The following is an 18525-nucleotide window of genomic DNA, read 5'->3' as shown; positions in this document are numbered from 1 at the left end:
TTAAATATGACCAGATGCAGCTTTAGCTGAAGTGATCTACAGCTTCACTGGTAACAATACAAGAAGAAGAAAACCCAAGTCTCATAAAAGAAAAAATACACCATTGAGGCTTACCTATATGTTCTGATATTTGTCAAACATCAATTATCATCTGAGTGATGCTATTAAAATATTAGCTATCACCAGACTGATGAGCAACATTACAACTACTGTAAGAAAGATTCCAGACTTCAGATGTGGGATTTTGAATACCCACTTCATACCTTTTATTGAAATTGCTGAATACTTTATATTACACTATTTTGATTCAAAATGGAGTTTTTATAAAAAGAAACCATTGTTGAAACTGAGTAAGCCAGCCAAAAGGAACAACAAAAAGTTTCAAAAAATTCTGCCCAACGCATGTACTTGTACAATGCTTTGAAACCCTGTCATTGCCCATAACTTAATTTAGGAAACACCTGGAGAAAAGCAGGGCTGCTAGAGGAAATTTGACTTGCATTCATTGCCAGCAACATTTCAAATCAATTACCATGGCCAGGACCGTAGCGTAAGAGCTATAACTTAGGCTATCAAAACCCATTGGCCCAATTTTTTTTTTTAATTAATACAAGAGAGGTATTGTGCCGACTAGGGCTCCTCTAGTTTCTGGGCTTTCCTTGGTGATGACAAACTGGGCAGTACAGATTGTATTATAGGAATTCTGCCTCTGTCCTTGGAAACTCTGGTTGTCAGTGCAGCTGGCCTAGTCCAGCCATAATCTAGGGAAAAAAATCTTTGGGTGCTTGTCAGCTGCTTCGGCAAATACTGATGAAGTCAGTCATATGACTAGTACCAAAAAATGTCATGCAAAGAACAGCAATCATTTCAGGCTAAAGCTATACAGAGTTGTACCTTTCAGTCAAGACCTTTGAACCAATGATCTGTTTAAATTAGAAAGGATATTCAAATTTACAGGATAAATTAGACCAGTTCCAAAATTTACATCAAATCATCCCAACACACAAAAATTATATTTTTCCTTGTCTTACAATGGGTGAACCCATGGAATAATACCCTGCCGGCAGGAAGAACATGTTGCTATTAAGCAAACCTGAGTAGTGAGGATCAATAAATACAAGGAGTTAAAATGCTAGTAGTCAGATAACTTGAGTCTCTGGAGCCAGGGGATTCAGTAAACCTTAATCCTTTCCTTTCAAAGCTTTCTCTTTTTTTAAGCAAGCACTTAACGCTTATGCTGAGGCTTAAAAGAAAAAAGTGTCCTGGCTAGAGAGAGTCAACCTAACTCAGCCAACTGGATCTTAGACATCCAGTCATTACTGAACAGATCATTGTAAACAACCAAGAAATCTCTCTCTTCTTCCCTTTTCAATGGTTTCTTGTTAAAGGCAAAATTCAGAAAAATCTTTCAGGCTGAAGTCCTCATATTTGGTTGGAAATGTTGTCCTGTTATATATATTCTCTCTATATATACTTGATTAGGCACAAGAGGGGTTATTAAATATTCAACAAGTCCTCATCACTATCATCATGAAACGATACTGTATTTGTAGAGTTCTGTGCCTGCTGCTGGCCTGGCTTGGCTTTTGCTTTCCTTTCCTTTCCCCCATTCAGCAAATAAGCTTTGTCATCGCTCCCAAGATTGGGTGGCTTCTTTTGTGGGTGCTTGCTCTTGTTGAGTCCTCTTCCTGTCTGAATCTTTACATCTGGAATGGTTAACACTTCATCCTCACTGTCCAGGTCATCCACATGGAGAGAGGTAAAGGCTCCAGATGTAACAGACTTGGTAGTAATGTGACCATTCTCCTGCACTCCTTTTGCTGTTCTTTGATTTGGTGCTGCGACTTCCTCCATAAGCCACTCTGTTTCATTCTCATTAGCTTCTTCTTCACTGCTTATCTGCAAAAAAACCCAAAAAATAAAATAAAAAGTGCAAGAGGAAACTGCGTATGCCACTCTAGGCTATGCCACAAGCTGATCTCCGCAATTGTCGGACCCCGCACCACACATGGCCTTGGGATTAACTTAGTCATAAGGCTATTATACTGCAATAGCATACTGTTGTTATCAGTTTCACTTTATCTTCCTGCAGATTTATGTGTTATTTGGCTATTTACGGACCGCTCTTCATTCATCCACTCTATTCCCCTTACCCATTTCACAATATAAATGTAGATATCTCAGCTGCATGGCTTTCCTGGATCCACACAGTTTGGTTTGCACACACTGAAACAACCAGGAATTAACGAGGTTTATTTATTAATAAAAGCTTCATATTAGGAAAACTTGACAGGAAACAAAACCTTCAATTTTGCCACTGTATTACCTTTGTGTATTTGTAGGAAACCCCAGATGTTCTCCTGCAGCAGTTCGTTATCTTGTTTATTACAATTTCCCTAAAGAAGAGGAAGAATACTGCATTAGGGAGACCATACCCCCCCTATTAGCCCTCACTTTTCTTCACTGGATTTTTACATAAAGCACTTCACCAAGCAAGCTGCAATCTATCACATCATGACACTTGACCCTGAATCACTCCAACAAAATCCAGCCCACGACAATGCACATCTTCTCCCTTACCACAGCTTCAGGGTTACTGTTCTGAAACACCTCTGGCCTATGTGTCTAAGGAAAAACAAACAAACCAAAACTAACTTGTCTGGAAAGCAGAGAATCAGCAGGACTTGCACTTTGTTCCTTGTTGCTGTTTTATGGTTCCAGCTTGACACCATAAAAGGAAAGAGATAAACACTAACCATTTTGTCACATTGTTTTATCCTCCTTAATTAGCGGTTGTCCACAATAGAGACAACCCAATGCAATTGTGCACTCCAGCTCCTTTTACATGGACCTTCAGGCAGCAATGGGGAATTCAAAAAAACCACAGTGGTTTGACAGCTGATGCTGCCAACTGAAAAACAGAACTGCAATCTCTAAAGTTCACTACTTCCCTTTCACTGAAGAAAGCCCTATGGAAGAAACTTCTAAAGCCTCACAATCATTTCTTACCTCCTCTCTTTTTTGTAGAACAGTAAGATTATTAGGCATGCAGTGAGAATCACCAGGAGGACACTCAGCACAGCACCGACTGCCTGACTTCTCCTTGAAAGGCCTTTATGTACTTGAGCCTCCTGATCAGTCTGGTGCTCATTGCTTCCTGGATCACTGGTTGATCTAATAACATAAATTGGGAATAAAAGGACAAATAAGATCTATTGACCACTTTCAGCAAACTGGATTAGAAACAACAGATTCAAAGAAAATAAATACACTACACCATTCTACTAGTCCTACCTAACAGCTATAAAGAACTGAATTCAGGGCATTTCGTTCTAACTGGGAAAAAAAAAATCACTGAAAAAAAAAATTATGCACTGTGCCTACATCCTGGTATGCTTTCCAACAGCACATAAAACTGATTAAGGTTAAGACTGAAGATTAGGCAGTCTAGAGCTTACACAGCAGCAGCTATCCACACAAAGCTGCTGTTTTAGAACCAAACCTGCACCTGAGCAAGCTGCAAAAGCTACAGCAACTATTTACCTTCCAACTGACTACGGCAGTACATAGACCTCAATAGTTAGATGTCTGTTTAAACCAGAATAAACAGTTTCCCTGTGTCTTGAAGCTAGCAGCCAGAATGTGAACTGTCCTAGGAGGCACTCCATTCTTCTCAGTGAGGCTGCCTGCATGTCAAGAATGCCGGTAAGCACCTAGATATAGTCACTTTGCTTTTAACACTGTCACCTCATTACTCCTTTCTGGATCTGTACACAAGATGATCATAATTAATTGCAGAAATACCTCATTATTCCTCTAAAGACTTTAAAGTCTTCCAGAAAGTAAGGCAAGGAGGGAAAAAGCCTTACCCAAATACTGGATACTTCTCTTCATAACATGAAACAGCATGTTCTCTTAGCTACAGTATGTTTTACTTCGAACAACAATATCAAATTCTACCCTGCCTCTCCATTTCCCGTGCAAACAAGCAGCTTTATGTCCAGATCAACTTGGCAAGCTTTTATTTAGTGGTCAGGTGTCAAACATTACATACATAAACACCAATTCCATCTACCCGTGAGTCTACTGCTTTTTTGGCTGTTCATTTTTTCACAATCACTGTGATAAACAAATACAAAAAAGCCTTTTAGCTGAAAAGTGCTGACAGGAGCTTCTTTCAGAAAATGGTTAAGCACTCACATTAATGGACACACAGCAGCTGTGTACCAGGTAAATAAGTACTGGCAATCTGCTGTCTCATGAAGGAACTCAGGGATGCCTTCCTTTACTTGTGGACTGCAGTGGAAGAAAATGGTTGAAGACACAAACTTTGATTTATCTTTACCGCATCTGGAGTCTGATGAAAATATGACATCCAAGTCATCATCTACAAAGAGAAGAAAATCTTGTAGTTTAACTACATCCTTGAGAACATTATTAACACTAGACCCTGGAAAGTTCTGCATTCGTTCTGCAGTAACATCTGACACTTTGCAGTATCTGCAGATGAGCTTATACTTTTACACAGCTGATCCCATCAGTTACTATGGAACAGCGGGCTACTTCACTAGAAGCAGCAGCCAGATAAGGGAGATCACTGCTTATGCAGCACAAGCACAGAGGAGATCAGGGGACCAAGCCTTCTATTATATATCACATTGTTTCTACCAAAGTCTTTCAACAAGTGTCAAGCCCAAAGCCCATTAAGGCCACATTTGCAACTGAGCTGACACAACAAGAAAAAAGAATAGCCTAAATTCTGCTAGACAGACTCTGCACCCCTTTACAAAATGGATTAGTACAGAGGTTGTGAAACAAGAACCATTTTCTGATGAAGCAATTCACACAGAGTATCAAGCAATTCTGGTTAGTAAGACAAATACTTACCGTCAACATAATACCTAGCATTTGTGGCAGAACCAATTCTCCGAAAGCGATGTTCATTAGTTTTAACCTGGCAGATGTTTGCTCCAGAGCATTCTGGGAAACTTGAGTTTCTGATACCAGAAAGTTGAATGTCATATACATATTTATCACCATTTGTCCGTATGTCACCAGAAGCTGTATACAACCTGTGGAAACAGAGGGCCGGTCTATCCTTAAGTCTGAACTTCCAGATTTAGATTATTGCCAAGACATAAGACTGGCACCAGTGGTAGCTGCTACCACTATGGGATTCCAGAACAAGTTGAAGTGACTGATCCAGCAACCAGAAAACATGCAGGACTGCGGCTTCCTCCCTAAACATAGCAAATCAGGATTATATTTAGCATAAATCTAATCATCTTCAGAAAGCACAAAAGTAAGCTTTTCTGGCTTTAATGCCCTCAAGGGTATGTGAACATGTAAATACCTCCACAGGATTAAGACAAACTGAAGACAAAAGCATGATTCAGCAGCTCATACACAAGCTAGCCTACTGATCTTAAGAACCATATTGTGTGATCTGTAGCTATATTAATAAATAGCATAGCTTAGCTGTCCTCTCCAGAAGGGAAAGTAGTTCTACCATAAGTTTTACCTAAACACTATTTACAATTAGAATGGTCTGAGATTCACAGCTATTTGTTCTTGCCACCTGCTCAAAGGCTGACCTTGCTCAAATATGGTTTATGCCCTGCAAGCAGAGAGTTTATTCTTCCCATAGCACTGGAATAGGCAGATTTCCCTCCATAACACTAGCATTGGCGTTAAATATAGTAGTTTATAAGAGATTCTGGATCAGAGTTACACACACTGTGTAGTACAGTGTAACTGCTGGTCTTCCCCTCCCTCTCCTGAGTTCAATCACGCTTGACCATTCCTCCAGAGCTGTCCTTCCTCAGTTCTATGGCTTCTGAAGCATGGGTTCCTACTTCCATATGGATCTTCTCAGCAGCAATACAGGTGCTATTTAAAAAGCTAAGGAGTAAGTAGCCTGGGTGAAAAACATCAAGTTCTCTGGCACTGATGTCTATAACCTATGGAAGACAGCAATACATTACAATAAAGAGATCTAACAGCAAGGTGAGTATGTGCAGGCTTTAGACTAGCCTTGAGTACACACGGACATGCTCAAAGCTATAAGCCCAGCTGTGAGCTACACTGTTAAACAGGTCTTTAATTCAGTCATCAGTACACAGTGAATTCAGTGCTATTTCTACTTGACAACAAAGAATATTTACACCAAGCTCTCTTTTCCTGCAGTACAGTTCTACAGGATTAAGGTGCTGTGGTTTTTGGTTGCTGTTGGCGTTTTGTTGGTTTGGGTTTTTGAGGGGGTTTATTTTTTTACTTACTTGTAATAAACATCCCCTAAAGAGAAGTTTTTGCCAGTTGCAGGATTAATAACTGTTCCATTCACCACCTCTACTTCCTGCTGCTTCACAGCACAAGCTGCACGTGTGTCCCAAGTGATGTAGTAAGCACAGTTTTCTTCATCAATCCTACCAAAAAAAAAGACACCTCATGATTCCAGGAAACAGTAACAAATACTTAGTATCTTGAGAAAGGGAAAACACACAGCTGCTAATCCATGCATGGGAATGTCCTGCCTAAGCATTGTGCCAAGAAGCTAAAATAGTCAAGTAGCACTCAAAAAAACCCACTCAAATCATTGCACTTCTCTGTAGTTCCAAGATCTAAAAAGACCTGGCTGCACTTGAACTTCCTCCTTCAGAAGTTCCAGGAGTCACACAGTGTATCAGAGGGTTTTACCAAAGTGTTTTAGCTAACAAATACATCAGGCTTCTCTTGGTAGCTTTAATGTGCTGCACATTATTTAACTAGGACAAAGAATATAAGCTAGTCAGATTTTGCTGCCTATTTCTTTCACTCACACAAAGCATATTGCTGAGTTTCCCAATTCTACAAACAACATACAGTTAACCAAAACACAACTAAGCAAAAAGCCATCAAGCTTTCTTAGTGTTTGTGATCATACATATATGCCTCGACTATGGACAGTTTCTAATTAAGTAATCTGTATGAGGCAACAATAAACCACATTTTATTAGCTCCATCACATATACGTGGTAAGTGTTCTCTACTAAACAGATTTTGAACAAAGTTAAGGGTGGTTGTACTACAACTGACATTGAAAACAAGAGCATCCCAGCACTGTCTAATTTGGAAGCAGAACGCTTAAGTTTTTGCCCAGAAATTTTAAAATAAATGCAGAATGCAATCATTTATGGAAGCAAACAGGTGCAGAAACTCCAAAGATCCACATCTTACAAGTACAGACCAAGGATTATTTTAGGGACTATCCAACAGAACAGACAGTCACTGTCTCAAGACAGAGTTTACTAGAGAGGGACAAAGGAATAAACCATGAAGAGCAGTGGTATGTTAATTGGTTACCCACCTCTCCAGCATGGGCATGCCAACTGTTGTTGCACACTTCAGTTCTATAATCGTTGTTACTTTCTTGTTTTTCCTACATTCCTGCCCGCTGGAATAACTAATATACACTGTATCACCTAGAAGAAAAAAAAAGTGGTGACACTTAAGGCTTTCGTAAGCAGCTGTCAGAAATTCCCTTTGCTCATTTCTCCAGGCTTCGTTACTTCAGATCAGCTTCTGGGATTTTTTTTTTCCTCCCAGCACAGACCATATATCAATCACAGCACTTCAGTAATTTGAGGCCTTCACACTTATGATCATTTAAAAAACCACTCCTCAAACATATCTGTACTTACATCATACTGTGTGCTCAGGTCACCAGTATGGCCATAACAAATGTTTACGTTTAATACATCTTTTTTTCAACGTAAGAGTAAATGAAGATGATAACCATTTATAAATGAACTTGGGCAATAAACACATGCAATACATACGATTGTTTTTGTAGCTGGATGGAAAGTTTCCCTCAATTTCACAAACTCAGCAGCAATTTCAAAACTATTCTTGAAACTGAAAACTTGAGTAAGGTTGAGATTTTTTTTTTTAATACTTTTAAGAGTGAAGCCAATTAGTCATCTTTCATATCCTGCCTTAATGGAAAAAAATCGTGGATACAGAACAAGTCTTTCAATACAGGATGAACAAAATAATTCTTCCTCCTACAATTATAGAATCACAAACTGCCTGAGGTTGGAAGGGACCCCTGGACACCATCTGGTCCAAAGCCCTTGCTCAAGTCACCTTGAGCCGGGTGTCCAGGATCATGTCCAGACAGCTTTTGAGGATCTACAAGGTCACAGACTCCACAACCTCTTTGGGCAACCTGTGCCAGTGCACAGCCACCATCACTGTAAAAAAGTGTTTCTTGACAGACAACTCATTTTTTACAGTTTTAGTGTCAAGACTGTTTATTTGCTTCAATGTTTTCTCATAGCTTAAACACCACTTAAGTTTGAATAGTAGTGTTTACTGCTTTTGTTTTTAAACAGAAGATTCATTGGTAAAGATATTTCAAAATAAAGGCTTCACCGTAATATAACACTATAGCTAGGTTGTAAGATTTAACCATCTCTAGCTCTCTACAGAAACAAAAGTAACTCTACCTGTCACATTCAGCTTCTGTGTATGAACAAGTCCAAGAACTTGAACATCTCCATTGTTGCTCTTCCTGCAAATACTGGCTCTTTCAGGGCAGCCTGTGGGTCCCTCATGTACCCTCTGACAGAGATTCACATAGTACCTATAGAGAACACGGTAAACAAAAGTTCTTTCAAATTAATTTACATTAAACTGAAAAAGTGAGATATAAGTTTTAGAATCATCATGGAAAGCTAGATAGATTGAAATAAACTAAATACTTTAATTAGCGGACAGAATAAAGCACGTACTAAGGTTTAGCAGACTAGTTCTAACTATCATTTTCAAGTAAATGACTGTGCAAAGCAAAATTGATCATTTATCAGATCAGTTCACTAGTTAATTTTGACGTAGGTCAAAACCAGAAATTGGAACTGAGTCAAGAAACACCCAAAAGTTTTTTTCAGCTATTAAGGTTATAGTACTATGCCAAATTCAGCATCTCTTTAGAGCTACACCAGTTAAGTTTTATTAAAACAGAGGAACTAGTAGTTAGGGAGTGAATGAAACAGTTTTGTTACCCTACTGTTTATCATAAGTTCATAATTAGTTGCTTTCATCCTTGCCAGTTCATTTATAACTGGAGGAAGGAGGCTGGAGGGTTTGATGACTTCCTGCCATTCATATTTTCTTTTAAGTTGATGCTTAGAGGAACGAGGGGGGAAAAAAAGACCTACTTAAAATTTTAGTTAAAAAGTTACACACTTGAGTCAAAAGACAGAAACTAAGTCATTAAGATATTTGTTCAACATGATTAAGAATCTAAAAAATTGCATTTAAACTACAATTTATTATACTTTAAGTTAGCAGTTTTTTAAAAAAAAGCCTTTAAAAAGCTTTTAGTTTAGTCTTATTCATCCTTTAAAAAGGGTTAACAATAGACAAGATGGTAACTATTCATCCTCCTTAGATAAAATGGTTCCTTTGGTTTTTTTTGGCTATATGCAGTGTTAAGCATCGACAGTTTTAAGACACTGCCAGCAATTTAACCAGACTCTGAAAAGGGACAAAACAGAAGTACTATACCACATGACAACTTCAACTGCACTGATTAGCAAGCTGTGCCCTGGGAGTTGCTCATTACTCACGAGTTCCCATTATGGAAGAAGATCCATGACCCCGTCAGGGAAGAAAGCATTCTCAAGTCATACGTTCTGTGTTTTTGGACAAACTTGCACTCCATCTTCTTGGGAGGACAAACAGCCTGAGTCTTCCATTCAAATGTCACAGCGCAGCCAAGTGTCTCACTCAGAAGGTAAGGTCTCCCAACACCAGCATTTTCATCACATGTGAAGATAATGGTAGATTCCCTCCTCGCAGTTGCTGTAAGGGGGAAAGTGGGCATTAAAAAGTTCCAGGTATGGATTTTAGTGTAGCAATTCTGTGGTATCAGCAAAAGTCTTGATCTGGTATTGTTTCAGAAAGCAAAGAGGCACAAATGCTTTCCCTAGCATTTTTATTCCCTGGGTTAGCTGTCATGCTTTTTAAAAAGTAGTGTTCCTTCCAAAAAAAATGACTTCCATCAAAGCAGAATCATCACTTATAACCCAAACAGTCATGATCTAAAGACATGAACTTTTTATTTCAAAAGTATTTTACTCACTCAAGGTCAGACTTGACCCATAGAGCCCTTATCTTGCCTACTCCTGCCCCTTTACTTCCACTGTATTGCATCAGAGGTCTTGTGCCCAGCCTGATAATGGCCAACTCCCTGCATTGGCTCAGACCCTGCACACAGAGTATAGGAAGTTCTTACCGTTACTACAAAATCCCCACTTTCCATCTCCCTGGTAGTCTCCAGTTGTAGCACACCATGGCCTGTTCTTTTCTTCTGTAATACACTCCTCATAGCTCTTCCCTTTGTACGTGAAGGGGAACACACAAAGCTCTCCCTTTTCAGTCACTGGGAAGGAAAGGTATATCCTCTTAACATGAAGTAGAGTAGCAGGTACATGCATATGCAGGACCATATCCAAAGACTACACTTCAATACTAAAGAAGAGTTGTAAGCAGAGGCAGACAACAGAAATACTGAAATATTGAGTCTAAACCCAATTAGAAAACTAGGATGTAGTATACAATTAGCTATGATCATCCCTACAGAAAAATTGCACTCGCTTTTCCAGAAGATACATGTTGATGTTGCACATTAATATGGCACATGTGATTTAACGAAACCACGTTTCTATTAATGTATGCAAAACCCATGTTGTTTCCCTGCTATCACAACAAAACCTTGTATTTAAAAAGTTAGAAAAAAGCTGACAAGTTTTTGCATAAAGAATTGGTCTGCTTCAACCTCACCTGGAGGGCACCAATCACCTCCTGTATACTGCAAGATGACAGTTTCATCCTGGTGGCTATAGTCCATTTTCATTTCCTTTATGTTTCCAAAAGATGATGCACCACTTTCAGATGTCAGACATACTGCTCCATCTTTGCATTTTCCCTGGGGCAAGTCTGCTGCTTTACTGCACACACCAACATGGTAACTGTTGGCTCCAGAAAATACCTGTGAAGGATCCAGAAAATACCAAGAAGGATCACAAACAATGTTGCCTTAAAGCCTACAGTCAATACTTACAAAGAACAACAGAGTGCCTTATAAACCAAGTCTCATGCAGTACTTGCATAATGAAGAAAATAAGATAATTTTGCAAATCTGGCCTTTCTTAATATGGCAAAACTGCAGACAGTGTACACCCACTGGACCAAGGATATAGTCTGTTCACTAGACTAGATTTCATGTTCAGGATTCTGTCACAGGTGAAGACTTCTTCCTTTCCCCATCAGTATATCCATTAATTTCCCTCAAACATTAAAAACTTAATGTTATTTTGTCTAACATTCCCCTTGTCAGAGGCCAAACATATCAACACTGATCACAGCTGCAGCACATGCTTCAGTTTCCACTCGCACCCTAGGATGCTCAAAAGAAACCCCTGCTTCAGTTTTTAAATGTTCACTGTGTCAGGCAATAAAAAAAACAAACCACAAACACACCACTAAATAACAACAGCACCACCACCACAAACAAACAAAACAAAAAAACAAAATAAATCAGGCCACCAGAAGGCATTACCTCAAATGATCTTCCAGAAAGGCTGGTCAGGTTAAAAGTATAGTGTAGCTGTTCATCAGTCACAGAGCAGCCTAAAGTTTTCACTCTATCAGGACATACAACCGGAGTTTCCCACTCAAACACAAAACTGCAGTCAAGTTTCTGTATCATCTTCGGCTTGCCCTGTTACCAAAGAACACAGCAAGACACATTAGGTTCAGTTTTTGGAGAGTTTGTTCTTCTTTCTATATTTTCACCACCCCAACAGATAACCTCAGTTACTACTGAGGCCAGACTGACTGTAGAACAAACACCACACCTTCATACTGTAAGCAGTATCAAAAAAGCAAAAGTGAAGTACATTCTACCCATCTCCAGAGAACAATCAAAGCAGTAATTGAAGTATGCAAACTCTCTTATTAATTAGGGTCAAGATTTTGATGTTCGGCTTAGTTGCAAGTAGGAACAAAAGCGTGAGGGAACTGTGTTTCTCCATAATAGACAACATTAAGAAAGTTCACAGAGTTAAGGTTTAGAAACAATGCTGTGTCCTCTGTTAAAATATTAAATAAAAATTTAAGTATTGCCTGTGTAACATTCAGAGCTGCCTAGGGTTTCAGCTCACACCCCATTTTGACAGAAAATGGTTCCACTGAGTATCTGCAACAACCTCTACTCACTGTTGCCTTCAAAGGTCCCAATGTAATTTTATGACTGTATAAATGCAGGAGTAGTTAAGTGAGGCTGATGCGGGCCCTGGCAAAAACAAGTTTGACACCCCTGCTCTAGTTTGTCGAACATCATACCCAAGTGCTTCTCTACAGTTTGCTAAAGCGTTCAAAAAAGTGTTAGATTCTCACCACCAGTGTTCAGGTGTCACCACAGAATAAAAACATAAGTAACAAATGCAAATTTTTAAAGCTGTGTAAGATTATGGAAAGAGTTACAACACAGTGGAAACATTTCACAGTAACAGGTTTACAGTTATACTGGTTCTTGTGCCAGTTTGTGGTAGAAGCTTTTGGACCTAGACAAGGTGCAACATAGCATTAAGTTTAACGCCAGCAATACGTTATCGCTACACTACTTCAGTGGAATTTGATCCTTGAAACCATCAGAAGCTGCTACTCTCAAGCCTAAAGTTCATGCACTCTACAAAACTTTGACCAGTTAAGAATATAAATACTAAGTATTTAAGTATGAAGTATTTAGGTAGTTTAGAATACAAATATTACGTATATTCCTTGTCAAAACAAGTCCATCCTTACACGCTAGAAACAAGTCCTTGATTTAGTTTTAGAAAAGCTAACAGTGGTTACCACCCACTTCCCATTGCACTCCAGTATCAACAGAAGTTTAATAGATGTCTTACCAGACTAGTTCCTTGGCTGCAGTGAAATACAATAAGAGAAGTATAGTTCAATTTGTTGTTTATCTGACAAGGAGTACTGCTGTTGTAAGTGATGTAAACTTCATTTACTGCCTCATTTAACTTGGGAGGTTCAGTAACACGACCAATATCCTACACAAGCAAAGACATGTATTAAGACACATATGGGACACATCTAGAGTTCAGATCAGCCCAGAGATTCAGATCAATCCAAACTAATGTGTTTGTTTTACACAGAAGCACAATGACTGCACTTTTCAAAACTGCATTCTATATTCAAAGAACAGTTATTTTTCAAACCTAACAAAACACAAATTGGGCAACTCAAACAAAAAGCCAGGGAGGTTCTGATTCTTACAGGTAGATTCTTCTTTAAATCATTGTGACAAAACAGGAGAATGAAGAACTGCCCACTATAGGAGAAGATCAGGTTTAAGACCATTTAAAGAACATGAGGTACACAAACCCATGGGACCTGATGAGATGCATCTGCAGGTCCTGAGGGAACTGGCAGAGGAAGTTGCTAAGCCACTATCCATCACATTTGAGAAGTTGTGGCAGTCCGGTGAATTTCCCACTGACTGGAAAAATGGAAACATAACCCCCCATTTTTAAAAAGGAAAAAAAGGAAGACCTGGGGAACTACAGAGTAGTCAGCTTCACGTCTGTGCCTGCAAGATCATGGAGCAGATCCTCCAGGAAACTGTGCTAAGTCACACTGAAAATAAGGAGACTATTGGAGACAGCCAACATGGGTTCACTAAGAGCAAATTCGACCTGAAAAAATGTGTTATCTTCTATAACAGAGTGACAATACTGGTAGATAAGGGAAGCGCAACCAACATCATCTACCTGGATTTGTGCAAAGCATTTGATATTGTCCCACACAACATCCTTGTCTATAAACTAGGGAGAGACAGACTCGATGGATGGACCACTTGGTGAATAAGGATTTGGCTGAATGGTTGCACTCAAAGAGTTGTGGTCAACAGTTCAATGTCCAAGTGGAGACCAGTGAGAAATGGCACTCCTCTGGGTTGGTACTGAGACTGGCACTGTTTTACATCTTTGATGGAGACATGGACAGTGGGATTGAGTGCAGCCTCAGCAAGTTTGCCAATAACACCAAGCTGAATGGTGCAGTCATATACTGTTATATAAAGTTATATTGCAACAGGCTATCATGGGATCAAGCACACCATTTCTGTGACACAGAAGGGCAATTTAAGAGGCATTTTGCTTCCCAAGCTCCATAATTGGCACACAGCACTACAGGAAAAAAAAATTTCTGCGGTAATTTTTCATATTTGTCATGGTATGGAATCTTCTGACACCCAAAGAATTCACTGGGGTTCAGGATAGGAAAAAACTTCTTCACAGGAAAAAGCAATGAAAGGGAATTTTGCAGGATAAACTTTGTGTTCCATTTCTTTAACCCATTGTCAAGCCTCTGGTTCAAATCAGGTCTCTAAGCAGGGATACTAGTTTAAACTAGCAGAGAAATGAACATTTCAGTGATTCCAGGCATAGTACTTACTATTGGTGACTCATTAACAGGAACCATGCAAACAGCTGCTCCAGGTGGGCAACTGACACCTTTGATAGGATTGAGAGGCTCACAAATGTTGATGTAGAAGTCTGGAGAAACTTCTGTTATATCTTCATCCACAAATGCCTCATAATACCCAGTGCGATGGATCAGAGGAGTCAGGTCAATGAGGGAACTGCCGTTCATTACTGAGCACTTCACCTACAAGAAAGTACTTTTTACTGCTCTATTTTATTACTTTCTCTAATTTATTCACAATCATCCTGGACATCATAGGGCCAAAAGTGGGGCTGCACTGAAAAACTTGAAATTTAAGTAAAGCAAAATTTGTCACAATTTTCTGTTTATCTATAGACACTAATCACTTACAAGCTGCATGTGAAAAACCTCAATCATTTAAATGCTCTTATGGAATCGAGTCCATATCAGAACAATACAAAAGTATAAAGCTCTGATATGCAGACTCCAGCACACATAGTCACTGTCTTCATAAGATCCTACAGTTTCTTCCTCTCCACATCTCCCCTACATCATTGGACCCCCTCTAGGTAAACAAGCCTGGTCATAACAATGTAAAGTTATTGTATTGCAAGTTGATGGCTTGAGCACTGCATTTCTTCAGAACCTATTTCATACGTTCTTAAAGGACATAAGCTTACAGACAACCTATTTGGAATTTGGGAGGTCTATTATTTTTTAGGTATTAGACAAGGCGCAACTACTAAATTACCATTTAATTTCAGGACAAATAATTACCAATGCTACCTACCTGTCAACACACTGAACTAGTTAGGCCAATTGTGGATACACTGTGTAAAGCTATCAAAAAATACACAAATGATGACTGAATAGAGTTAATGGGCTGGAAAACACAGTGGTTTTAAGCATTTTTGATTTGTATTGCAGCACGGTACACACCACTGAAGAGGAAACTAGAGCAATACATAGCAGAACTCATACAAAAAGAAGGAGACATGTGTCAGTTCCTGTCAGGGAAAACTAGGAAGTGTTTTTCCTAAATGGAAGCGAGAGCTATGGTAGTATTGAGACAGTGATGAGGAGGAAAAATAACTTGTCACAGAGAATAATGGTCACACTAGAGGTAATCAGGGCAGCAAAGAGAATGATTAGGCAGATTCACAGAAGGTAATGTTCAGGTGTTAAGAAGAGATCCAAACTGATGCTATAGTTCATTTAGCCTTCCATTACTATTGCTGGCTTTTACCCTGTGGACCCACTGCTGGTAACAATTTAACTAGTTAAAATTAACTAAAGTGAGACCAGCTCAAAGTATTGTCTGGAACACCAGTTCATTTAGAGTTAACCAAATTAAGTTATTACTGCACATGTTAAACAGCAGAAGCAGATCCTGATGTACAACTTGCCTGGCTGCTACTTACTTGCTTAGCAGCAAAGACTGTCCCCATGCACAGAGATGCTATCCATCCCCAATTCAACCTAACCTCTGTTGGCCTGTTGCACTGGAGGATCTTAATTATCAATTCCCAAGAAGATGCCCTATGGCTTTCATTTGAGCTGTACACAAAAGCAGCTAAGTAGGTTCCACAGAGAGGTTCTTCTGAAGTGCTACAGGTTTTAACTTGGTTCACCATGCAGACCAGAAGTTTACCAAGTATTGTTCATCCCTGCTGTGTCAGTAAAAAAATCTGTATGTACTCATGTTCTGTACTTTCCCTCAAGGAATTTAAAACATATGCTGCTATTATGCCTAACTTCCCTGGAAATTTAGTCCCACAGGTGTTTTCCATAGAATTAAATTCTTACCTCTTCCTCACAAGCCAAGGAAGTATGCCAAGAGAAGTAACTAGTGCATGTCTGCTCATCAAAAGACAGAAAAACAGGTCGGCTGTCATCTCCAACATCGGACTTGCATACAAAGCTAAAATGGCTTTTATGCTTCAGGTCAGGGTCTGCAGGGCAAGGATCTCCATCTTCATAGACAAGCTTTAACACCTGATCTTCATAAGTTAACGTTTTACTCAGTTTTCCAGCATTAATTGGTTTGGGGCCACCCGTGATGCAGACGGCTGAAGTAAAAAAGAAAAATTAACAAAACAGATCAAGTCTGATGTAACTTGCCTCCAAAAATGCACCTTTCAACATAAACAGCGGGAATCTTCATATTTTAGTCTCACTTTAATTTTTCTACCTCTTCACAATAGTCAATAAATGCATTAGAAGCACTCCTTTCCCACGCCCATGTCCAAAGGAATACCCATCCATTTAGACCTAAAAGGACTGGACTGGAAGTGAGCCTATTTAAGATTAAGAATGGAGTTTTATAGGAATACATCACTTCATTTCCTAAAACAGTTTTAGAATATTTTCCTAGGCAATTCAGTCACACAGCTGTTCTCTTCACTGTTTCTACACTACTAAAACCTGCCCCTTGCATTTTATTGTAAAATGGAGCATAACTATTTCCTTTGGGTTTTTTATAGTCAGTGATTACAGTATCAAAAGGGATGAGCTACTTACCAGCTCCATTAGCACATGAACTTTTAGCTTCAGCACAAATGTTCAACTCAAATTTTTTGTTGTGTGAACCACTGATGGTATAGCCAGATTCTCGCTTTAGTGATGTCAAATCAAAGAGGTGGCCTGAAGGCAGATGAGGAAATAATTGATTTATTTTTTTTAATTAGACTGAAAAGCAAGGCATTTGTTCCTATTAAAAGCTTTGGTAACTTAATTTAGTAGGAAGGTCAACCAGTCTCCACTTGACTGCTAGCTTAGAAAGGCAAACAGTTAGTATTTCGTATTAATAATCAGAGGTAAAACTAGTTTCAGAACTATAGACTATTTATGTTCCAAAGGACATTGCATTTCTATCCACCAATAAGCTTACTGGTCACTTTCCAGAGGACACATCACACTGCCCTTTTCTAAAGAAGTCCCTCAAGAACACACACACAGTAGTGACACTTCCAGCAGCCTCTTCCACATACAAAATCCTGAGGCCTCCTCCCTACCTGTTGCAGGATTGGTTACCCGGCAGTCATTTTGCACACTGCTTTTAAGAGGACACGCAGCTGCGGTGAACCATAAGAAGGTATAGTCACAATCCTCAATGGCCGTTATAAGTTCTGGCTTCGATTCCTAAACATGAAACAGGGGAGAGAGTGACATCTCTACTGAGCAGTACTGTAAGATTGCATGCCACAGCTTTATCCCTGAGCCTCTGGCTGAGCTCAATGTGAATGCCAGTCCTAGGACCTAACTGCCCATCATGGCTCAGTGAATTAACCCAGAGTATTTAACAACGGATATTTCAAATATACAAGCAGTACAAAATCACTATTAGGAGCAATGAAACTGATGAGAAGAGAGCTAAAGGCAGTCTAGTTGGGCAACAGAAAATCCAACAGGTGAGGGTAAGGCATCTCAAAGAGAAGAGTACTTAACGGTAAGGTGCACAGATGTGTAGGAATTAAGAACTACACAGCCAGTAATATTATTTACTACTTGAATACAAATGTGTTGCAGGTTGGCAAGTGCTTCAAGGCAGAGAGAGACAATTTGAAGCTATAACTGATGATAAAAATCTGTGCTGGCAAACCATACGAAATGATCTCTCAAAGACTGCATTGCATCTAATGCTTACAAGATTGGCTTACATCCAATTACAGACAATTAGGGAATGGATGAGAACTGTGTATAATTCTCCATACACATACAGTGATATGAATAACTCACAAAAACATTAAACTCCACCAGGAGAAGCCCACTTACAATTTTGCTTTCATCACACTTGAGGCGTAATATTGTTGTTTTCTTGCGAATTTTATCTGGACACTGCTCCCCATTAATGTATTTCAGAGTAGAAATGCCGTTTTCCCACCGGGGACCATCAGCCACTTCCCCAAGACTCGTACACTTTGCGCCCTCCATGAGGGAGGCAGCAGCATCAGCAGGACAGGAACCTATACAGATTAACAAAACCTGCATTATAACTCCCATTGTTATTAAGGCTTACTTGCCTGA

General features: G+C 39.3%; 1 protein-coding gene across 3 annotated transcripts in view; it reads right to left on the bottom strand.

The window, feature by feature from the left end:
- Positions 1 to 229: 229 nt before the first annotated feature.
- Positions 230 to 18525, bottom strand: part of IGF2R (insulin like growth factor 2 receptor) — a 59114-nt gene continuing 40818 nt past the window's right edge. For all 3 annotated transcript variants that reach the window (XM_065057554.1, XM_065057556.1, XM_065057555.1), the window contains exons 31-48: positions 18274 to 18464; positions 17514 to 17640; positions 17020 to 17142; positions 16306 to 16568; positions 14509 to 14721; positions 12954 to 13103; positions 11603 to 11764; positions 10825 to 11032; positions 10277 to 10423; positions 9609 to 9843; positions 8487 to 8623; positions 7346 to 7460; positions 6279 to 6425; positions 4888 to 5072; positions 4201 to 4387; positions 3010 to 3174; positions 2327 to 2396; positions 230 to 1899 (exon numbers count right to left, since the gene is read on the bottom strand). In XM_065057554.1, the coding sequence (XP_064913626.1) occupies positions 1498 to 1899; positions 2327 to 2396; positions 3010 to 3174; positions 4201 to 4387; positions 4888 to 5072; positions 6279 to 6425; positions 7346 to 7460; positions 8487 to 8623; positions 9609 to 9843; positions 10277 to 10423; positions 10825 to 11032; positions 11603 to 11764; positions 12954 to 13103; positions 14509 to 14721; positions 16306 to 16568; positions 17020 to 17142; positions 17514 to 17640; positions 18274 to 18464 (3227 nt within the window). In that variant the 3' untranslated portion in view covers positions 230 to 1497. The remainder of the gene's footprint in view (positions 1900 to 2326; positions 2397 to 3009; positions 3175 to 4200; positions 4388 to 4887; positions 5073 to 6278; positions 6426 to 7345; positions 7461 to 8486; positions 8624 to 9608; positions 9844 to 10276; positions 10424 to 10824; positions 11033 to 11602; positions 11765 to 12953; positions 13104 to 14508; positions 14722 to 16305; positions 16569 to 17019; positions 17143 to 17513; positions 17641 to 18273; positions 18465 to 18525) is intronic.

The sequence above is a fragment of the Columba livia genome, chromosome 3 (genome assembly GCF_036013475.1).
Source record: "Columba livia isolate bColLiv1 breed racing homer chromosome 3, bColLiv1.pat.W.v2, whole genome shotgun sequence".
Taxonomy (NCBI): Eukaryota; Metazoa; Chordata; class Aves; order Columbiformes; family Columbidae; genus Columba; species Columba livia.
The sequence above is the reverse complement of the archived record's forward strand: the minus strand, read 5'-3'. Positions and strand labels throughout refer to the sequence as shown.